Source organism: Balaenoptera borealis, assembly GCF_965194805.1.
Source record: "Balaenoptera borealis genome assembly, chromosome: 3".
In the NCBI taxonomy this organism is placed as follows: Eukaryota; Metazoa; Chordata; class Mammalia; order Artiodactyla; family Balaenopteridae; genus Balaenoptera; species Balaenoptera borealis.
The window spans coordinates 134,410,751-134,435,136 of record NC_138866.1 but is presented as its reverse complement, the minus strand read 5'-3'; the positions used below and the strand labels follow the sequence as shown (position 1 = coordinate 134,435,136).

The 24,386-nt window shown below is 42.3% G+C and overlaps 1 protein-coding gene across 15 annotated transcripts in view; it reads right to left on the bottom strand.

Moving 5' to 3' along the window:
• Positions 1-24,386, bottom strand: part of ADAMTS17 (ADAM metallopeptidase with thrombospondin type 1 motif 17) — a 354,337-nt gene that overhangs the window by 62,803 nt on the left and 267,148 nt on the right. Inside the window, exon 21 of one of the 15 annotated variants that reach the window (XM_082385143.1) lies at positions 277-3,494. The exons of 13 other annotated variants lie outside the window; for them this stretch is intronic. In XM_082385143.1, the coding sequence (XP_082241269.1) occupies positions 3,467-3,494 (28 nt within the window). In that variant the 3' untranslated portion in view covers positions 277-3,466. Of the gene's footprint in view, positions 1-276; positions 3,495-16,100; positions 18,106-24,386 lie in introns of those variants that run through there. One more of the 15 variants, XM_082385141.1, reaches the window with a different exon arrangement.

Sequence of the window (24,386 nt, the reverse complement as noted above, 5' to 3'; positions counted from 1 at the left end):
AGGAGCCAGCCAGGCCCCTGGACAACAGCCTCCACGGTTACACTTTGTTGGTCTATTTCGAATCCCTGGTGCCTCATAACATGCTGCTGTATTAGAAGTGGTGGCCCTGCTGGTGTGGCTTGTAAAGGTCATGTCCACAGTGCGCCTGGGAAGAAATTCCCCAGGGGTGACAGACATCCAGGCCAGAGCCATGTGGAGGTGGCCGGTGATGTGGGGCCCCAATCCTGCTTGGTGGCTGGCATCCTGCGGCGTCTTCCTTCCCGCATTAACTAAAATGACGAAGCGTCTTTGGTGAGCATAACTTGTCACAACAATCCTTAGTGTAGATGACAGTTTTGACACTTCTGTCCCTGGCAACTGCTCTGCCTGATTTTTGCTCGTTCCTCCTTGACTTCTCAGGTCCTGGGAGCTCTTGCCACCTGCCTTCTACTTCTCTGAAGCCTCCTCCTCCTCTGTTCTCCAAGGAATCTCAGCCCTCCCCTTGTTCAGTCTTGGGCTCCCTTGTTCCCATGGCCCTTCTTTCCTTCCCTTCCTTTCCTTTCCCTTCCCTTCCCTTCCCTTCCCTTTCTCTTTCCTTTTCCCAGAGCTTACTTATGATTTCCATCGGTATTTTGATGCACAGGCCTCCTGACTCTCCACCTTGGGAACTCCAGGCCTGTGTGAGTGACAACCTAGAGGACAGCAGGGGTCCCACCACACCTCTGGTTCTGGGTAGGCAAGGTCACAAACCATTCCTCTTTGCCCCACTGCCAAAACTGGCAGCCCCTCCTTTTCCAGAGACCAACCATGCAGGGTTACAGGGCAGCTTGGACTGCTCCCTGAGCCATGTCCAAGCAGCTGCTAAGTGCCACCAAGCCAACCCCCATAAGGGATCTAAATCTGCCTCTCTTCCCCATTTCCATGGCAACCCTTGCCTGGGGTATTGTAACAGTTTCCTAACTGGCCTCCCCACCATGGGATCTCTTTTTCCTTCCAAGTAGTCTGTGCACCTCTGCCATGGCTTCAGTCATGTGACTTCCTCACTCTAAAACCTTCGATGGCTCCCTAGTGCTTACTGTCTTTCACATCCTGAAGTCCCACTCAAGGGGCCAGTTGCACTCAAGGCCCAGTCTGATAATTTAGTCATTCCTTCATCCCATGCTCCTCCATCATCCCACTAGGGATTGCAGATGTTTTCATGAATATATGAAAGCAAACAAAAATAAGACTCTGCACTAAGGAAAATAAGACAGGACAGATCAAGGTAGGAGGACCAGCCTTACCCACCTGGCTTTGGTTGGCCCCATGTGTTCCTCCCTCTCCAGACTGCTTGATATTCCCAGACCTGGAGACTCAGACACTATTCCCTCTGCCTGCACAGCCTCCTCACTTCTCTCAGTTGTCCAATCTCAAGTACTTGCCCCTCCAGGAGCTCTTCCGGTGGTCCTGGATATGCCCTCTTCTGCCCCTGGTTCCCAAACAGTGTGAAGGATATTGTTTCCCCTAAGAATATCCTCACCTCGTCATGGCCAGGAGCCTCCTAGGAGGCAAGAGGCTCGGTTCTAGTTTGGGCTCACTAAGTCTTTGATGATCTTGGCTGCTGAACTTCTGAAACTTTGTTTTTCCCTCTGTGAAATGGGGTGAATGGCTCCTATTCATTTCTCACATGGATATGCCAGTGATCGGTCATATACGGTCAACCTGTTATCAACTTGTGTCCCCTTCTGGATGGACCTGGGTCTTAGCGGGCACATCACAAAACAGTCCAGGATCTGCACCCCCTGCTCCCAAACACTGACTTAGCCACATATTTCACAGACCCGCCCACCTCCTTCTCAGGGGCAGATCTTGCTAAGGCAGTGTGTTCTGAGTACACCCCAAACCTTGGCTCCAGCAGGAGAGACACTGTCTATTAACGCTGCTGGCTAATAAAACAACCAGCAGTTTCCTATAAAAAGTTACAGTGGGATAAATCCACAATAAAATATTCATGCCCCTTATTTCACTTCACAGAAAAATTCAAACATCCCAACCAAATGGAGTCACAGCAGATGCTGGGCAGATGTTCTTCAGGCAAGGCAATGAGAGATAATAATTAGTCTCAATTAAGTTCTCAATAAATTACGTAACGGATTCCTTTAGCCACTCAACCCTGAGTGGCTTCCTGGGCCAAAGTCAGTGAACCTGGTCCAAAACTATTTAGAAACTTTGGATTGCTTTGGACAATTCATGTTCTGAGTAGACTAAAGAGAGTCTTGGCATGAGAGGAAATAATGAATACCATAACCACTTTCAATTGAAAATAATAATTTGTTAATAATTTTAATAGCTAATGAGCTACAGAAACCATGTTCCTGAGCCTTCCAAGTAGAAAGTAAAGAGATTCATTTTATTTCTGGCATTATTAAGTCTATGGCATGAAATCCCCCTGCATGCTTTTGAGATTTTTTTTCAGCAAGTATCGTGTCAGAATGATCTATTTTCACTAGATCATTGTTGCTTCTCCTTGATTTGTAAAAACAGGTTCCTAAGTGTCTGTTCTGCAAAGGTGTCTCTGTCTAATTGGGCTTTAAGGATTTCCCACCAACACGGGCATACGAGACTGGCCGCCCCCCCACTCCACCATTGAGAACCAGAGAGAAAAGATTTCTACAGTACAGCAAGTCTTGTTGGACTGAGTTCTGTGACATATTTTCCCTCCTTCTCCAAGTGTTGCATGTTGTCAAGTTTTACTTTTAGGCAAACGAAAGAAAATTTTATTTAGAAAATTGTAGAGAATGTCCCAGTCCCTGGCAAAATATTTGGAGTCACTCAGAGTTCAGACTCCCTTCCCTTTGCCCTCAAAGGCCTGGTCACATTTTGCTGTGAATGATCCTTGTCTCTGGCTCTTCTGAATGAAAGTTTCTAGCACAGAGCCTTGTGCTTGTTAAGGATGCAACAAATGTTTTGTGAGTTTAATTGAATTCCATGGTTGTCAATGAAGAAAATTGAGAAGTGATCCAGAGCTTCCTAAAATGATCTTTGTGCTGGTCCCCAGGGTATCTCTGTCTACACTTTCACTCATTTTAGGAATCTCTTCTAGAGCCATATTTTTTGTTTACTTAGTAGAAATGATAAGTATAATTCATGCACATTGTAGAAAATCTGGAAGGTACATAAAAATATAAAGCAAGAAAACCAAAGAACATACATGATCCTAGTCTTCTAAACATATTTTCTTTAATGATGTTATACTATAAGCAAATCATTTACTATTTTGCCTATTTCACTCTTGATAGCAGAAGCAATTCCTATGAGATCAAAAATATTTTCTCAAGAGTGATTTTTAATGCTTGCATAACACTCCACTGTATAGATAGAGCCATATTACTTAACTAGTGCATACTTGTTGGACATTTGGGTGGTTGCCAATTTTGTCCATTATATTTTGGATGATTTCCAAAGGGCAGAAGTTGAAGTCCTGGATCCAAGGTGATGAGTGATGCATTCAGAAGACCAGCAGGGGCTGCTCAGATCTGTGTATGACAGGGAGGTCATTACACTATGACCGGAATGTCTGTCCCACTAGCCTGTTGAAGCACCAGAGTAGGTATGCTTGTTCTCTAGATGATGACACAAAGTATATAAAGGCACCAGGGCAAGAAGGTCTCTGAAATCTTTCGAGGTCTTCCTTTAGTCTTCTTTTTTTTTTTTTTTTAAATTAATTTATTTATTTGGTTGCACTGGGTCTTATTTATTTATTTATTTTTATATTTATTTTTGGCTGTGTTGGATCTTCGTTTCTGTGCGAGGGCTTTCTTCAGTTGCGGCAAGCGGGGGCCACTCTTCATCGCGGTGCGCGGACCTCTTCACTATCGCGGCCTCTCTTGTTGCGGAGCACAGGCTCCAGACGCGCAGGCTCAGTAGCTGTGGCTCACGGGCCCAGTTGCTCCGCGGCATGTGGGATCTTCCCAGACCAGGGCTCGAACCCGTGTCCCCTGCATTAGCAGGCAGATTCTCAACCACTGCGCCACCAGGGAAGCCCTAGTCTTCTTTTTTTTAATCAATGTACATACCCTTTCAGTTGTTCTTCATGAGGCATCAGTATCCGGGCCATTCACCCTTGACCCCCATCTCCTGCTGCGGACATAGCCAGCCAATGTTTCGTTAGAATGTGGCCCTAACAAATACACTCTCCAGTTATAACCTGACCAGCTTCAAGTCAATAAGCAGTAAGAACACACTAATTGGACCCTTCTCCATGCCAGATGTTGATTCCCAGTGAGATGAGGAAAGGGAGGCTCCTGTGAAGTAACCTGCTCAGGGTCACACAGCCAGTGAGAGGTGAGGGGGGCTCTCCCCCACACTCCACCCAGTCCTATTGTGATCTGGCACAGCTACTGCTTCCTGGTACCTCAACACATCCACACGAATCCCAGCTGGGCATCTGTCTCGTGCCCTAGTCACGAGCTCTCCCACAGGGCTGGAGCTGCCTTATTTCCCTATCAGTCTTTCCCACCCAAAGCAAGCTCTGAAAGGCAGAGAGGAGCCTCTTCATCTTAGGTTAGTCTCAACTGTTGCTCAGTTAAATCGGTTAAATGAGTGAATGAAGGAACAGCTTTAAATGCTCAGGCTGAGCTTAATGTCAGTGGACATCTCCAGGTCTCCCCACTTTTGAATTACTGCCAAATGTGGGTGTTGTATCCTGTAAATTTTTATTTCCAGGTAGAGGGGACTTTTGCACTTTAAAAATCTTTTTTATTAATTTCCAACTCTATTGCTTTGTGATCAGAGGCTATTGTTTTTACTATTTCTACTTCTAGGAACCTACTGATGTTTTCTTTGTGCATTTGAGAAAAGGGTGTTTTCTATATTATCAGGGTGTAGTATTTGATATATCTGATTTATCTTACTGATTATGTTGTTTAGGTCTTTTATATCCTTCCTTATTTTTTATTTACTTGCCACTTGATCTGTCTTATATTAAGAGTCACCTATACCCAATAAATTTCTATCTATATTTCTTTGCACCTCCTGTGGTTTAGGCTTTACATAGTAGTTGCTGTGTTATTTGGGGCATAAATATTCATTACTGTTATATCTTCATTGTTAAATATTCCTATCTCCATCTTTGCTTTAGTTTTGCCTCTACAATTAAACATTTTAAAATGTCCACCATCAGCCCTGTTATCAAAGTGTCCCCAGCCATCTCTCAGTTAGATGAAGAGCATCCTATCATACAGGAGTTGGCAAACTATGGCCTGAGGGCTCAATCCCTTCTGACACTTGTTTTTGTAAATAAAGTTTTATTGGAACACAGCCCTGCCCATTTGTTTATCTATTGTCTATGGCTGCTTTTGTGTTACCACGATAGAGTTGAGTAGTTATGACAGAGATCACATGGCTTACAGAGCTAAAATATTTAATATCTTCACTTTAAAGAAAAAGTTGCTGAGTCCTGGTCTGGTAGCTTCCTCAAGAAGGGCTCATGGGCTCAGTATCCTAAGCTTCTGCATATTTAAAACTGTTTTTCTAAAGCCTTGATACTTGAAGGACAGTTTTGCTAGCTATAAAAACTTCAGTGCACATTCTTCTTCCCTGTCTTCTGTCCTGTAACAACATACCCTTACAATCACTGAGAACTGGGAGTCTGTGTGCCCCTCGCTGGAACCACAAGGAGTGGGTGGAGGATGGAAGGGAGGGAGAGCAGAGTGGGTGCCGGGTTCCGGGAGAAGCCCTACCACTGAACAGCCACAGGTTTCTGTGGAGCTTCCTGATCGCATGGCAGCCCCCACCATGGAGCCCTGCCCAGAAGAGTCACATGACAGGAGGCTGACAACTCCACAGGCAGTGCTGCAGACAGACCCACCAGGGGCCGCCCTAGACACAGATGGAGGAGACCTGGGTCTAGTGGCAGCCCCATGGTGACAGGCCATCAGCCCGCCTGTTTTCCTGCTTCATCCACAGCGATAATCATGGAGTTCTGCTAAGTGTTCTGCCGACCTGACCCACGCCCTAATAACACTGTCTGACAGGCACTGAGTGTTCTCATTAACCCTCCCTCATTTAGGGTGTGCGCACAGCCTTCTTTTCTAAAGTGCACACAAACCATCCATCTAAACCGTTGATTTGTCCTCCAGTTGTGCCAGGGGTTGACAGCAGGCTGACGCTGCATTCCTCGGACTTGCCCATTTATCCGGTTGGGAAATTGAAACCCACCCTCAGATTTCTGGCTCTTCTCTCATCAGCCACAATTTCATAGAACCAATCGGCAGAGCCTTGGAGGTAACATCTGTAGAGTTCTGTAGCATCTTGGATTGAATTTCTTCCCGGAATGGGGTTTTGGACACTTCTGAAAAATCGTGATGATGACAGTGATCATAAAAAAGACATATTTAGCACTTACTGTGTGCCAAGAGCTCTCCTAAGCAATTTATTTCTATTAACTCATATAATTCTCATGACAGCCTTATGAGGTGGGTGCTACCTATGTCCCCTGTTTTACAAAGGCTGAGTGGCCTGGCTGAGGTCCCCCAGCGGCAACTGTGAAGCTGGGATGGGAACCCAGCAGCTGAGCCCTCATTCTTGAACTTGGATACAAACTGTTTCCTGGGGCTCAGGCTCCACCTTCTCTGTACTGCTCCTGGCTACCGTGCTCTGGTACTTTCTTTTACCTGTCCCGGTTTTAATTCCATTCTCTTATGTTGAAAAGCAGCAGTGGGTTGGAGCAGGATTTTGGCCTTACTTGGCTTATCTTCCAGTTTTTCTTACTGTGAAGGTTAATTTAATAAAAAACAAAAAGCTATCTTTGTAGACACTTTGTAAGCAGGGCTCAGCTTGCAGGCCTCTGCCTGTCTGGCCTGAGCTGAGCTATCTGTTGAGGTTCCAAACTGTTTTCTACCTGCCCTTGCCCTCTGCCCCTTTCTCCGGTGTTCTTGGGCCTTTACATCTGACTAATCCAGGGCTTCCAGGTAGCCCCTGGTTCTGCGTCTGTCTCCCCCTTTATGTGTTATTGGGTCTGTCCATGATTATGGCATCTGAATTGAATCTTCCAGAATTTCCCCTACCTGCTGAGCTGTGTTGACTTTCTTTAGCTATGGAATCAGAACTAGCTCTACTTTGACCTTTATTTATTCTCTTTTCTAAAAGCAGAGGGGTCTGTGCTGAATCTTGCTCAGAGTTCCCTTTCCTTACCGTGGCAAGCTGCAGAATGATACAATCAGTCATAGTTTTCCAGGTTTTGGTCACTGTCCTACCAATGACTCCTCCTTCCTGGTTTGTAAGAATTAAAGTCAGAGTGATGAACATTTTCACAGCATCCTTTATCTTCTGAGAGAAGAGCAAATGGGGAGTGCTTTGTCTATAAACTTGGGCGACCAGCTGTCTGAGCCCCCATCTCCATCTCCAGTCATGGGAGCCTCTGCTGTGTAAGTCCTGGAGCCTCCTTGATAATCTCGCCTGTATTTCACTTTGGTAGGGTCTCTGGCCCCAGCTGCCCTCTCCCCTCAATGGTCTGGGCTCTGGACCTTCTAGTCCTCCAGCCCCCAGAAGATAAGATAACTGATTACCTTTCCTTCCCAGATTAGCCACACACTTGTTCTACTGGAGGATTTTTGCATCTGCTGTCAAGTTCAAGTCACAGAACCCAATTCACCAATCTTGATTTTTCTCATCATACTTCTTGAGTTAAAATTTCAAGTAACCTTTGTTACCATATGCCAGTGGCTCTCAGTATGGTACCTGAACCAGCATCATCGGAAGGCTTGTTAGAAATGCAGTCTCAGATCCCTCCCTATATCTGCTGAATCAGAAACTCTGGGGGTGGGCCAGGCACTCTGTGGGTCAACAAGACCCCAGGGGGTTCTGGCATAGGAGAACCACTGCGTGTGCTATGAGGATCATCACCCGAAGCCCACGCTTGTTTCTGACTAGCTCTCGGAGCATGGTTGTCCCTTAGGTCAACATTTGTCCTCCTTGACAACTCAGTGAGCAGGTGCAGCTGAAAGTTTTTCCCTCAATGTTCTCAAGATTTAGTGTCAAGCTCTCTCCAAGTGGCCAGGGAGTGCTCCCTTCCCAGGAAGCAGATTAGGAGTCACAGAAAGGAAACACGCCTGAGCCATGTGCTTGGTGTGGGTCAGAGCACATTCATTACCTCTGTGCTGTTAATTTCTGCTCTGAACACCATAAGGAGTTCCTCTTGGAAATTATGTACTTATATTTCACCAGGCTCCTTCCTTCAGTGGTATTTAAATTCAAATATAGGTTAGCAGGCAGAGGTGCTGGCAGAGGTCAGCATTTCACATCCATCCACATCAAGTAGAACCTCATCACTCTCACTCCCACTGCCTCTCCAGCCCGCTTTGTACTGAGCCACTGAGGGGGACACATCTGTGAAGCTTCCGGTCACTCACTAAGCCATAACCCAACTTTGGGGTTTGAAGGATGCTGATACCTTTCATAATCCCTTTTCCTCCCCAAGTCCTACCCTCATCCTGCTGACAATATTATCTGAGGTCCACAAATACAGAGCTCAGAAATATTCATAAGGTTAGAAATGAACCACTCAAGATGGTTCTGCTGTTTTTATTTACCCTAAAATACATGTAAATTATATAAACTTGTTCTGACAAGAAGGGAAATGTTAGCATAAACTAGGACCTTCCCCCAAACCTTCATTACCTGGAAAACACCACCATGGGTTATTTAAATTGTGTAGTTATACACTGTATTAAAAGTCTGTGTGTGTGTGTGTGTGTGTGTGTGTGGTGCCTTAAGAAATGATGGATAACACATAAATGCTGGGGTCCAACAGCTGGCTGATGTTTATCATTAATAGAGTTTTGTAGCTTAGCAGGGATGATAGTTTTGGCTAGCATTCATCGAGTACTTACCCAGGACGGAGGAATTTATAGGCATTACTTCACCTAATCGTCTCAAGATTTCTATGAGAGAGGTTCTAATTTCCCAATTTATAGGTGGTAAGATCAGGTAACCTGCCCATGAGTTTGCCTGTAGCTAGTGGTGGCTCTGGAACCTGAACCCATGCTTGCCTCGACCAAGTCCATGTCCTCAGTAACCCCCCCATGTGAGGCCACCCCTGGGTAATATGGAGAAAGCATTTCACTCTTTCTCTGATTAGCTACTGAGCCTAACAAATTGTGTGCCTTGGTTCCTCCACATAATAAGGATATAATGCTCTTTTGTTCCCAACTTTGAAACAAATCTATTTAAATAAAGGCCATAGTAAAGCATGATGGGTGAAGGAAAGATTTAAGAGATTTCTGCAGGAACTGATGCTCAGAGAATGGAATGGGAAGGGCTACTGGGAGGGTTCAGGGTCGAGTCAAAGTCAGAGTCAGATCAAGATCAAGTCAGGGTGGACGGGGGCACGACACAGCATGGATAAATCCACCATGACTGTGCTGAGGCAAGGTGAATGATTTAACCAGGGGATCCCAAGCCAGCCTCTGACTTCTGCCCTCTGTCAATGGAGCATCTGCCCCCACAGTGTGTAAATGCTCATGGCCCTGGAATGAAACCTCATTTTCAACACAATGCCACTGACCATGGATGTGAACAATTCTGGGATGGCTGAGGCCCTTTCCGTCCATCTGTTCAAATGACTCACCAGCCCTCCTAAACCCTGCACGCTGGTGGGCACTGGAGAGAGAGCAGCACACCCAAGTTTCCAGTGCCCACCTGGCACACAGCAGGTGCTCTACAAATGTTTGCTGAGTGAATAGGACACTGACAAGGTCCTTGCCCTTGTGAGGAAGAAAAAGAAGGCAAACAATAAACAAAGGGGTGACACAGGTGTCCTGCCTGTACATGGCGCCCAGCCCAGGCGAATTCATTGTTCAGCCCCAGTGGGCACGTCGGAAGTGTCAGAGGCTATGGGTTTGAACCCTGAATAGGCAGGTTTAGTTTCTTACCCAGAAAAGCTTGGACTTGTGCCACAGACGACCTCTCACCTGTCCCGTCCCTTTAACTTGTGCCACTGCTCCCTCGGGTCTGAGGGTCCCTCCCAGCCTCTCTGAGCCCGACATCACCTGGCTGGGGGTCAAGAGGGAGTCATCGTGGTATTCATAGGATTACACCCCTGCAAGCACAGCTCCCTGCACCCCAACACTCCACACACACACACACAGGCCTCCTGGGAAGCCACCTTCACATTGAAACCCCTTAGACAGCAGAATTCCTGAATTTTAATTTCTTTTCCAGCATGGGTCCAGATAACACTGAGAATAAGCCAGAAAACTGAGCAGCTACAGCGTTTAGCAAAATTGCTCTACTGTTTAATTTTAAAACCATGTGTTTCACTTCCAGATAAGGCAGCCACCACGGCTTCCCCTCAACCCCCCTCTGAGCCGAAGGCCACTACAATGCCATCTCCTGACTTCTCCAGTCCCATTTTAAAATATCTATTTACAGATGCCCTGGTCAAAAAGGGTTCTTTTTCATGCCATGGTAGAAGCAGGTTGTACTACTTTTAAAATGAGAATGGTGTAGCAGAAAGTACGTAAGACTTAAAGTAGGAAAACCTTGGTTTGAGTTCTGCTTGCTATGGGTATGACCTTGAGTAAGTTACTTAACAACCAAGTGTCTTGACGTCTTCATCTGTAAGATAGGGTGATGACTCCAACTTCCAGCCCCTTTCCCTTCTCTCCTTACTGCTGACAGGCAGGAATGGACTGGCTCACTCCCACCCTGCCCTGGATTTCTGCCACCTCCATAATTTACATCTTAGCAAGAAGCACACAGGTCCTCAGTTTTAAGATTCTCTGTTTCTACAATAAATTCATTTTCAAATATTCTTTTGAGAGGAAAAAACGTTTCTCTGGGATTTATAGGAACAAACTGAATTTGCAGTAGGGAAGCAGAAGGACAGTGAATAGAGCTTAACCAGCAGCTGATGAGATCACAACCTGGCGGCATTTCTTTTCAGCCATCACACCTGATCAGGTTACACTCCAGGAACTGGCACTTGTGTTGGTACAATTTTGGGGTTAAAATAACCAGGAGAAGCCTGGGTTTGGTAACAGGTTGTACCACACCCAGGAACTGAGAGTTTGGAAAAAAACTCTCATGCTTTGAGAATCATATGGCTGCTGATGTTGAAAGTTCACATCCAAGAGTAACATTCCCGTCAGGCTGCCTTTCTCACCAGGACACAGGAATTTTCCAGTACAGTAGCCCTCCTGCTAATAGACTTGCCGGCACTCGTCCTAGCTGGACAGCGTCTGCTAGATGGTCTTTCCTAGTCTTTGTTTGATCATGACGTCAGCATGTCTCTATGTGTTCAGGGTGGAGGACACGTCTGCTGGTTTTGCCTGCCCAGTGTCGTCTTCTTTTTTCTGGTAACAACACCTCGGTTTTCCTTTGGGTGTCTACACCATGCCACTGGAGAGCATGGGAGCCAAGCCAGGCCCATCAGACCTTCCCCAGGAAGGTGGACTCTCAGTGGAGAAGCTCCTGGAGGGGAGGCAGTGTCCTGTCCACTGGAGATGCCTCCGAGATCCCCTCCCCAATATGCTTTTCAGCATCTCTTCAATTTTGGGAGCTACTCCATATCTTTTCTATATACTCCTTTATCTTTTTGATACATTTTTAGATTCAGTTCCTGTTGCCTGGGATCAAAGAACCTCAGATGTTCTTGAGTCTAGCATTTGCTTTACCAAAGACAAAGCCCAGTGAGCTTTAGAAGTTGGTGGTCCCAGGGCACCTCCTTCACATTTCCATGCTACAGCCAAGGCTTCAGAGCAGGTGGGAGGCTGGTGGAGCAGGAGTTCCGTTTGCAGCCATATCCTTAATGAATCAGGTGGTCTCCTGCCTCCCACCACACTTGATCGTCTTCAACGGGAGGAAGAGGTTGGTGGAGTGTACTTTTCTGGTGCAGGTGTAGGGGCACCCTGAGCAGTTCACCTTGCAGGGTAGGGGCACCTTGAGCCTCCTGCTGGGAGCACCTGTCTCTAGAAGCTCTAGGAAGGGTGGTTTCTAAGATCAAAATTCTACTGGGGAAACAGCACAATTCTCATAGTGATTCACAGGACACGGTGGCACATCAAAAGTGAACTGGTGAGGGACCATGCAGTCATAAGCCCCACATGGAACAAGCACTTCCCTTTCTGACACGACCATGGAGAACTCCCTCCCTCTAAGCTTGCTGTGGGCCCTACTGTGGCAAGAACAGATATCGCACCTTATTCTTGATCTTAGGGGTAAAGAATTCAGCCTTTCACCATTAAGTATGATGCTAGCTATGGGTTTTTTGTAGATACCCTTTACCAGGTTTAGGAAGTTCTCTTCCAATCCTAGCTTGTTGAGTGTTTTACCATGAAAGGGTCATGTATTTTGTCAAAGTCTTTTTCTGCATCTACTGAAATGATCATTTTGTTTAAAAAAATATTTTATTGATAAAGTGTATTACATTAATTGATTTTTCAGATGAAACAACAACCTTGCATTCCTGGGATAAGTCCTACTTGGTCATGGTGTATAATCCTTTCAATATGATGCTGGATTCAGTTTGCTTGAATTTTGTTGAAGACTCTTGCATCGATATTCACATGAGATATTGGTTTGTAGTATTCTTTTTTGTGATGTCTGTGTGTGGTTTCAGTATCAGGGTAGTACTGGCTTCACAGAATGTGTTGGAAAGTGTTCCCTCCTATGCCACCTTTTGGGAAGAGTTTGTGAAGGATTGGTGTTAACTCTGCTTTAAATATTTGGTAGAGAGGGCAGAAAGCAGAAGGAAGAAGAACTACAATCCTGCAGCCTGTGGAACAAAAACCACATTCACAGAAAGACAGACAAGATGAAAAGGCAGAGGGCTATGTAACAGATGAAGAAACAAGATAAAACCCCAGAAAAACAACTAAATGAAATGGAGATAGGCAATCTTCCAGAAAAAGAGTTCACAATAATGATAGTGAAGATGATCCAGGACCTCGGAAAAACAATGGAGGCAAAGATCAAGAAGATGCAAGAAATGTTTAACAAAGATCTAGAAGAATTACAGAACAAACAAACAGAGATGAACGATACAATAACTGAAATGAAAAATACACTGGAAGGAATCAATAACAGAATAACTGAGGCAGAAGAACGGATAAGTGACCTGGAAGACAGAATGGTGGAATTCACTGCTGTGGAACAGAATAAAGAAAAAAGAATGAAAAGAAATGAAGACGGCCTAAGAGACCTCTGGGACAACATTAAACGCAAGAACATTTGCATTATAGGGGTCCCAGAAGGAGAAGAGAGAGAGAAAGGACCAGAGAAAATATATGAGGAGATTATAGTCGAAAACTTACCTAACATGGGAAAGGAATTATCCACCCAAGTCCAGGAAGCGCAGACAGTCCCATACAGGATAAATCCAAGGAGAAACACGCCGAGACACATAGTAATCAAATTGGCAAAAATTAAACACAAAGAAAAATTATTGAAAGCAGCAAGGGAAAAACGACAAATAACATACAAGGGAACTCCCATAAGGCTAACAGCTGATTTCTCAGCAGAAATTCTACAAGCCAGAAGAGAGTGGCATGATATACTTAAAGTGATGAAAGGGAAGAACCTACAACCAAGATTACTCTACTCAGCAAGGATCTCATTCAGATTCGATGGAGAAATCAAAAGCTTTACAGACAAGCAAAAGCTAAGAGAATTCAGCACCACCAAACCAGCTCTACAACTAATGCTAAAGGAACTTCTCTAAGTGGGAAACACAAGAGAAGAAAACGACCTACAAAAACAAACCCAAAACAATTAAGAAAATGGTCATAGGAACAGACATATCAATAATTACCTTAAATGTGAATGGATTAAATGCTCCAACCAAAAGACAGAGGCTTGCTGAATGGATACAAAAACAAGACCCATATATATGCTGTCTACAAGAGACCCACTTCAGACCTAGGGACACATACAGACTGAAAGTGAGGGGATGGAAAAAGATATTCTATGCAAATGGAAATCAAAAGAAAGCTGGAGTAGCAATACTCATATCAGATAAAATAGACTTTAAAATAAAGAATATTACAAGAGACAAGGATGGACCCTATGTAATGATCAAGGGATCAAACCAAGAAGAAGATGTAACAATTATAAATGTATATGCACCCAACATAGGAGCACCTCAATACATAAAGCAACTGCTAAGAGCTATAAAAGAGGAAATCTACAATAACAAAATAATAGTGGGGGACTTTAACACCTCACTTACAGCAATGGACAGATCATCCAAAAAGAAAATTAATAAGGAAACACAAGCTTTAAATGACACAATAGACTAGATTTGATTGATATTTATAGGACATTCCATCCAAAAACAGCAGATCACACTTTTTTCTCAAGTGCGCATGGAACATTCTCCAGGATAGATCACATCTTTGGTCAAAAATCAAGCCTCAGTAAATTGAAGAAAATTGAAATCATATCAAGCATCTTTTCTGACCACAACGCTATGAGATTAGATATCAATTACAGGGAAGAAAACGTAAAAAACACAAACACATGGAGGCTAAACAATACGTTACTAAGTAACCAAGAGATCACTGAAGAAATCAAAGAGGAAATCAAAAAAGACCCAGAGACAAATGACAATGAAAACACGACGATCCAAAATCTATGGGATGCAGCAAAAGAGTTCTAAGAGAGAAGTTTATAGCTATACAAGCCTACCTCAAGAAACAAGAAAAATCTCCAATAAACAATCTAACCTTACACCTAAAGGAACCAGAGAAAGAAGAACAAACAAAACACAAAGTTAACAGAAGGAAAGAAATCATCAATATCAGAGCAGAAATAAATGAAATAGAAACAAAGAAAACAATAGCAAAGATCAATAAAACTAAAAGCTGGTTCTTAAAGAAGATAAACAAGATTGATAAACCATTAGCCAGACTCATTAAGAAAATGAGGGAGAGGACTCAAATCAATAAAATTAGAAATGAAAAAGGAGAAGTTACAACAGACACCACAGAAATACAAAGCACCCTAGGGAGACAAAAGAACTGTATGCAGAAAACTATAAGACACTGATGAAAGAAATTAAAGATGATACCAACAGATGGAGAGATATACCATGTTCTTGGATTGGAAGGATCAATATTGGGAAAATGACTATACTACCCAAAGCAATCTACAGATTCAATGCAATCCCTATCAAATTACCAATGGCATTTTTTACAGAACTAGAACAAAGAATCTTACAATTTTTATGGAGACACAGAAGACCCCGAACAGCCAAAGCAGTCTTGAGGGAAAAAAATGGAGCTGGAGGAATCAGACTCCCTGACTTCAGACTATACTACAAAGCTACAGTAATCAAAACAATATGGTACTGGCACAAAAACAGAAATATAGATCAATGGAACAGGATAGAAAGCCCAGAGATCAACCCACACACCTATGGTCAACTAATCTATGACAAAGGTGGCAAGGATATACAGTGGAGAAAAGACAGTCTTTTCCATAAGTGGTGCTGGGAAAACTGGACAGCTACATGTAAAAGAATGAAATTAGAACACTCCCTAACACCATACAGAAAAATAAACTCAAAATGGATTAGAGATCTAAATGTAAGACTGGACACTATAAAACTCTTAGAGGAAAACATAGGAAGAACATTCTTTGACATAAATCACAGCAAGATATTTTTTAATCCATCTCCTAGAGTAATGGAAATAAAAACAAAAATAAACAAATGGGACCTAATGAAACATAAAACCTTTTTCACAGCAAAAGAAACCATAGGGGCTTCCCTGGTGGCGCAGTGGTTGAGAGTCTGCCTTTTGATGCAGGGCACACGGGTTCGAGCCCTGGTCTGGGAGGATCCCACGTGCCGCGGAGCAACTGGGCCCGTGAGCCACAGCTGCTGAGCCTGCGCGTCTGGAGCCTGTGCTCCGCAACAAGAGAGGCCGCGATACTGAGAGGCCCGCGCATCGCGATGAGGAGTGGCCCCCGCTTGCTGCAACTAGAGGAAGCCCTCGCACAGAAACGAGGACCCAACACAGCCAAATAAATAAATAATAATTAAAGGTGCTAAAAATAAAAAATAAATGAAAAGGTCATTTCCCATTTAAAAAAAAAAAAAAAAAAGAAACCATAAACAAGACGAAAAGACAACCCTCAGAATGGGAGAAAATATTTGCAAATGAATCATCAGACAAAGGATTAATCTCCAAAATATATAAACGGCTCATGCAGCTCAATATTAAAAAAGCAAACAACCCAATCCAAAAATGGGGGAAAGACCTACATAGACATTTCTCCAAAGAAGACATACAGATGGCCAAGAGGCACATCAAAAGCTGCTCAACATCACTAATTATTAGAGAAATGCAAATCCAAACTACAATGAGGTATCACTTCACACCGGTTAGAATGGGCATCATCAGAAAATCTACAAACAACAAATGTTGGAGAGGGTGTGGAGAAAAGGGAACCCTCTTTGCACTGCTGGTGGGAATGTAAATTGATACAGCCACTATGGAGAACAGTATGGAGGTTCCTTAAAGAACTAAAAATAGAATTACCATATGAACCAGCAATACACTACTGGGCATATACCCAGAGAAAACCATAATTCAAAAAGACACATGCACCCCAATGTTCATTGCAGCAGTATTTACAATAGCCAGGTCATGGAAGCAACCTAAATGCCCATCGACAGATGAATGGATAAAGAAGATGTGGTACATATATACAATGAAATATTACTCAGCCGTAAAAAGAATGAAATTGGGTCATTTGGAGAGACATGGATGCATCTAGAGACTATCATACAGAGTGAAGTAAGTCAGAAAGAGAAAAACAAATATCGTATATTAACGCATATATGTGGAACCTAGAAAATGGTACAGATGAACCAGTTTGCAGAGCAGAAATTGAGACACCGATGTAGAGAACAAACGTATGGACACCAAGGGGGGAAAGTGGTGGGGGGTGGGTGTTGTGCTGTGATGAATTGGGAGATTGGGATTGACATGTGTACACTGATGTGTATAAAATTGATGACTAATAAGAAAATAAATAAATAAATAAATATTTAAAAATAATAATAAATAAATAAATAAATAAATAAATATTTGGTAGAATTCATAAGTGAAGACTTCCAGTCCTGGGCTCTTCCTTGTGGAAAATTTTTGATTAGTAATTTAATCTGTTTGCTTGTTATAGGTCTATTCTTTCTTTTCTTCATTTAGTTTTGGTAGTTTGCATCTTTCTAGGAGTTTGTCCATTTCATGTTCATTACCTAATTTATTGATGTACAGTTCATTGGCATACAACTGTTCATAGTATTCCTTTACAATCTATTTTATTTCTGCAAGGTCTGTAGCAATGTCCCCTCTTTCATTTCTGATTTTAGTAATTTAAGTGTTCTCTCATTTTTTTCTTGTCAATTAAGCTAAATATTTCTCAATTTTTTGTTCCCTTCATGTAATCAACTTTTGATTTCACTGATTTTTCTCTATTATTTTTCTATTCTCTATGTCATTAATTTCTGCTTTAATCTTTATTATTTCTTTCCTTCTGCTTGTTTTAGGTTTAATTGCTGTTCTTTTTCAGTGCCTTAATGTGGAAGGTTAGTTATTGACTTGAAATTTTTATTTAATTTTATTTTATCTTATCTTATCGGCCACGCCATGCAGCATGCGGGATCTTAGTTCCTGGACCAGGGATCAAACCCGTGTCCCCTGCAGCGGAAGCGTGGAGTCCTAACCAGTGGACCACCAGGGAATTCCTCATCTTTTTTAATATAGGTGTTTACAGCTGTACATTTCTCCCTAAAGATTGCTTTAGCTGCATTCCATAAACTTTGGCATGTGACTTCATTTTCATTCATCTGAAAGTACTTTCTGAATTTTCTATGGTTTCTCTTTCACCTACTGGTCATTTAGGAGGTGTTTTGTTTAATTTCCATGAATTTGTGACTTTCCAAAATTTCTTTGTTCTTGAATTCTAATTGTATTTTTTCCTTTTCTGTAATTGTGACATAAAAATCAAATGCAAATATCGAGTGCTTAATAACTCGGAAAAGAGAAGGACCTCTTAATGGGCCCCAGGGTCCCCAAGCAAAGCATTACTGAATGGGAGAATTTGGTTACCTGTGAAACTGGTATCTGGGAATTCTCTTGTCCTCTGTAATGATCAAAGGGAGGGATGTTCAAATGATCAAAGGGTTTAGGTATGGAGGAAAAGAAGAAAACAGAAGTTTTAAATTCAAGACAAGACCCTGAAATGCTTTCTTTCTCCATTTGGAATGTTTCCTACTTTAGACAAATAAGTAAAGGCTTCAAAACTTTACTATTTAATTTAAATACAAGTGAGGTTCTAGAATTTGGATAGTATCAGAAAGAAGTTCTGGAATTCTTTCAACTAAATTTTTCCTCACCATTCACATACTACCGATTAGGCATATAATAGATCACTAATGCTATTCACCATTTTTCCCCTCAGACACTTTTTCTTTATTTCACATGGACTGTGGGGCACCCCTCATCCCAAACCTCTGGTCACATGTCCAAGTATCTGGAGAGTGGGCCGAGCCTGAGAGATGGGAGCCCCACTCTAGAGATTCCTAGGCTCTTACTGCTGACCTGTGGGGACATACAACCCTAGGCCTTGCCCTCCCTACTGGTGAGCAGTCCTGAGTTGCAGGCTCCTGTTCTGAAACATGGGGCAGGCAGTGCCATGGGCAGCCTCCTCCAGACTCCCACATTCAAGGCATGGTGAACAGAGGAGTGACAATTAGACTTACCTATTTTATTTTAGAGGAAAGTAGGAAAGAAAAGCTTTAAGTCTCACACCAGCTAGAAATGGATTAAACAATGGTATCTTTTCAGATTTTGGCAGTCCCTTAAGAGCCACATGTTACAGGCTTCATTCTTAAGTCAGGAGCACATACACACACAGACCATGCTTTCATAAAAACATGAGGGATTCCATTCGGTTTTAACCTAAAATAAGGCAAACTGGTTAAAATAATTGAGCAAAGAGGACAAATTTAAAATCCAAATACACTTCCTTGCAGACAACTATTCAATTCAATTCAATTGCCAGTAAGATATTGAATATTCTTTTTTGAATCACCCTAATTCAATGTACAGTACAGTATATACTGCCTAGGAAGAAGTTCAAATCATAAATATGATAGGGAAATATCTAATAGCTCAGAATGGCCTTTTCAAGTAGCCAGTAAGCTCTAAAAGACTGCAAAATATTAAATCTGGTGAAGCATGAGCTATGTGTTCCAGAATGAGGCCATTTCCCTGTCATAGCCCACCTCCTTGCTCCAGGACAACCTGGAACTGGGTCTTAAGGAGCTAGCACACAGGGCTACTCTCTGGATGCCAGATGATGGCAGGGCCACTTCCCTGCAGACTGTAGTCAGCAAGGTGAAGGCTGCTGGCCACAGTCATGACAGCTGAGCTGATCTGTGATTTCTTCCTCTCCTGCCAATGTCAGGTCCAGGTTTGCTGATATGTTTGTGTTGCTGTACAAGATGCTGGAGAGAGGCCATCTGCCCTGTGTGTCAGATTCCAGACTCCACATGGTTATGGCAGGGTTTGAGAGAAGTATCCACAGAGTGAGGGGCAGGATTAGAATAAAGAGGTGCTAATGGTGTGAGTTGGGAAGGTAAAGGAAACTGTCGGGAACTCAGTGGAAAAAGAGGGTTGAAGAAAATTAAAGGGGGAATCTGGGGAAATAAAGAAAAACAAGGGAAAAAGACAACCATCTCTGTTTTTTTAAAGGTCAAAGAGTAAAAATAATATAGAAAGGCTCTTTCACCTTGCCAGGTTCAACAGCGTGCTGCATTTTGGCTTTTTAAATAAAGTTTACACCATTGGGTTCTGGGCTCTTCTTCCAGCTGACAGGCTCTGTCTTCCAATCATGCCCACCCCCAAACCCCTGAAGCACCCATTTTTTCTCCAGACCCCACAGTTCTCCAAACCCCACCCCCTGACCCAAGTTCAGTTTCCACTTATGGATTACATCTCTCTCTGATTGTCTAGCACTCATTTTCTACGATCAATCTCTTTACTCTTCTTCACTTACTAGCCTAAATCCATATTACTCTATAGTTTTAAGAAAGACTCATGACAACTAGATCATGCTATGCAATAACTCAAGTGTTACTGTCCAAATATGTTTGTGTGTGTATATAGATATAAAATATCTGTATATAATATATATATATACACATATATGTATATTGTGTATGTATGTGTGTGTATATAAATAAATAAAGCTGGCATTTGCAAGAGCTTTAAAATCTATCAGATTGCACATTTCTTTAGCCAAACAATAAATATTCTTTGATGAGTCATGACACTTCACTTCCATGTGTCCACTTTAATAAACAGTACAAAGTCAGATGGTTCAAAATAAAGAAATAAACAAATCAACAAATAAAACCAGACTAGAGCAGGCATCCAGGCATTTCTTTTCTAGGCTCTGAGGCAAATTCCAGGTGCTGTCTTCTCTTTTATCAATTTTATTTTCTCCTCTGCTTTTGGAAATTCCATTCATTCTTTAAGTCTGATCCACATGATTTTACAGAGTTGGGAAGGGGATGAAAGGGGGTGGGGCAGAAAGGAGAGTGGTGGGAGGGAGAAACCTAGTATTTATCAAGTTACCTGAGAGTAAAGACCTTGCCTGTCTTTCTCACCTCAAAATACCTTGGTACCGAGAACAAGGTCTAGTGAATGAGAAGATGCTCAATAAACACATATTGAAGAAATGAAATTACTGACTCTGTACTGTGTGCTGAGGGCCATGCTGAATGGTTTTAAGAACAGTACTGAATAATCGGGCAATAAAAAGTAACTCAGTATAAAAATGTGCCCTCCTTTGTATAATAAGAGAATGCATTCCCTGAGGTGGTACCTTTAGAGCTTGGGCTCATGCTGAGGCTGTGATCCCAACATCTCAGTGGGCAAAACCAGGGTAGATAATAACTTAAGGCAGTGCCAGCAAACTATCACTCATGCGCCAAGTCTGGCCTGCAGATTGTACAGCCCAGGAGCTAAGAATGGTTTTTACATGTTTAAAAGGATTATAAAACAAAACGAAAAATAGACAGCAGAGATCGAATATGGCCTACAAAGCAAAAATATTTACTATCTAGCCCTTTACAGTAAAAGTTTGCTGACCCTTGTTCTAAGGAGACACTAAGAATGTGCTTCTGGGGCTCCCCTGGTGGTGCAGTGGTTGAGAATCTGCCTGCTAGTGCAGGCGACACGGGTTCGAGCCCTGGTCTGGGAAGATCCCACATGCCGCGGAGCACCTAGGCCCGTGAGCCACAACTACTGAGCCTGTGCGTCTGGAGCCTGTGCTCCGCAACAAGAGAGGCCACGATAGTGAGAGGCCCGCGCACCGCGATGAAGAGTGGCCCCCGCTGGCCACAACTAGAGAAAGCCCTTGCACAGAAACGAAGACCCAACACAGCCAAAAATCAAAAATAAATAAATAAGTAAATTTAAAAAAAAGCTGAATCTGATCAAGCCTTTAAATTAAAAAAAAAAAAAAAAAAGAATGTGCTTCTGAAGTTAGTTTTAACCTAAAGTGTGTTTGGCTTGAACTTGTGTTCAAACATGGCGAGACTGCAGGCCTGGGCTCTGTGAGCACTCTGGAGCCACACATACAAGCTTGACGTTCTTTGTCCAAGCTTAGAGCAGCTCCATGGCACCAATAGTAGAGTCTGCACCTTTGTTAACTCTTGCTTGTTCATATGACTCTTCTGTAGGTCTTTTTCTACATGATTTTCTGGTTAGTTTTGCAGTGCAACAAAGTCTTCTAGAAAATCTATGGGTGGCAAAATCATAAAGGTGTTTCATCAACCCACTTGGTGTAATGATTAGAGGGCTTCGTTATGGAGTTTTGAATTCATCTGGCTCTAGCTGAAGTACTCAAGATGTGACCTCTCTTCCGTCTTTGATTAACTCTGGGTAATTTTTGGTTGTTTTTAATTCATTGATGATTTTCTGGTCCATTCTTCCTCTCCTCTCCTTCTGTGATTCCAATTATACTTATTTAAAATGGCTGATATCTTCCCACAGGTAAATTATCAACAATCTTTTCTTTCCATTTTCCAGATTGGATAATTTCTATTCTTTTGTCTTCAGGTTTACTGATCTTTTTTTCATCATCTCCAGTCTGCTGTTAGACCCATCAAATGATTTTTAAAAAATTTCAGATACTGTATTTTCTAGTCCTAAAATTTGGTTCTTTTTTAGTGTCTCCTTTTTGCTGCTAAGATTTCATATGTGTTCATTGATTATGATCATATTTTTCCTTATGTCTTTGAGCATAATTACAATAGCTGCTTTGAAATTCTTGTCTGCTAATACCAACATACATGTCATTTTGGAGTCAGTTTCCATTAATTGCCTTCTCTCATGAGTATGGGTCACATTTTTCTGTTTCTTTGTATGTCTAGTAATTTTGAATTGTATCCTGAACATTGTACATGTTATGTTAATCTATAGCAGTGCTGTTCAATAGAAATAAAACATGAGCCACATATGTAATTTTAATTTTCTACTATCCATATTAAAAAAGTAAAAGAAACAGGTGACTTTAACATATTAATAAATTTTAATAATATACTCGGGCTTCCCTGGTGGCACAGTGGTTAGGAATCTGCCTGCCAATGCAGGGGACACGGGTTCGAGCCCTGGTCTGGGAAGATCCCACATGCCGCAGAGCAACTGGGCCCGTGAGCCACAACTACTGAGCCTGTGCGTCTGGAGCCTGTGCTCCGCAACAAGAGAGGCCGCGATAGTGAGAGGCCCGCGCACTGCGATGAAGAGTGGCCCCCACTTGCCACAACTGGAGAGAGCCCTTGCACAGAAACAAAGACCCAACACAGCCATAGATAAATAAATAAAAATTAAGTGAAACTGTTTATAAAAAAAAAAAAGGAAGGCATTTCTTAAAAAAAAAAAAAAAAAAATATACTGTATTTGACCCAATGTATTCAAAATGTAATTATTTCAACATGTAATCAATATTAAAAATTATTAAGATATTTTACAATATCTTTCCATACTAAATCTTTTAAGTATGGTATGTATTTTACCTTTATAACACATCTTGATTTGGACTAGCTAGTGGCTACCATATTGATCAGCACAGCTCTAGAGTATCATTCTAGGAGAATACTGAGGTTTGGTCCAATACGAGCTACTCCATCATTATGGGAAGCAGAATCATTGACTGACAGTTTTTAAACTTTATTCCTTGGTGTTTCACAGAGGTCCTGTGGGCCTACTGTGAGATGAGGGGAAGGCCGAGTACACTGGGCTACTCTTCCCTCAATCAGAGCAACTCTGATTTCATGTTTCATATATTTCATTTCTGTGCATAATTTTAAAATATTTTGATACTAAAACAATATGAAAACATAAATGACTGTAAAATATGATTCTTGAATGGGTCCCTAGGATCTTTCTTGCTCAATCATGCCCTTGAACCCATGCTGACCTCTCCTCTTCTAGAGTCACTTATTATCCTTTCTAATCATATCACAAGAGCCAGCTGTCTCTGCTTTCAGGAAAAGAGACTGTGGTTTGTCTGATATTTAAGTCTTCACGCTTGCAAGTCCTTCCTTCTTTGGCCCCACATGTGTGTGATTGATTGATTGATGGATAGATTGATCAATCAACTGATAGGTTTGCTGGATGGCTGTTCACACCCAGCATGCTCAGGACTTGCAGAAGTGAGCTATTCCTCATGACCATCAGCATTAGGGTAGGATTTCATTCTTAATTTTAAAAGGACCACATAAAACCAATGAAACAAGTCTCACCTCACTTTCCTTCCTGTCTTCCCACTTTCATTCATACACATTTTACCAGTTTGACAAAGAAAACAGGGTCAGCACGAAAACTAAATGCTTTGTGAAACCTTTTCACCAGGCAAGTGGTACGGATCAAGCTTAAGAAACCCAAAAAACTGCCAGGTTAAAAGTCCAGCCTCTTTACAAAAGCTAAACATGCCTAACCCGATGCACAGAACCACAAAACAAAAACCATGCACCTCAACCCAGGGCAGAACGGGAGGCCGGTGGTGATATTACATAATACAGCAGAGTAAGATGCAAAGACCCACTAAAGTGGAAATAAGGAGGCTTAACTGATGAACACATTTCACACAATTCTTCTCAGCTAACAACCCAAGAGAATTCACTTCAGAGCACACAAGTACACGGCCATGAAAGCTAGGGTTGGAAACAGAAGTTCTGATGGATCCCAAACAAAAAATAACTTACTGACATTCATTTCAGCCACTGAAATAGACCAATCACAAACACTAACCTATGTACACCTACTCACGGGTGCTCATACTATGACACTGATTTCCTTTTTCTCCAAGACACAGTAATTTGGAGGAGGAGTTGACATATACCAGTTGAAAGT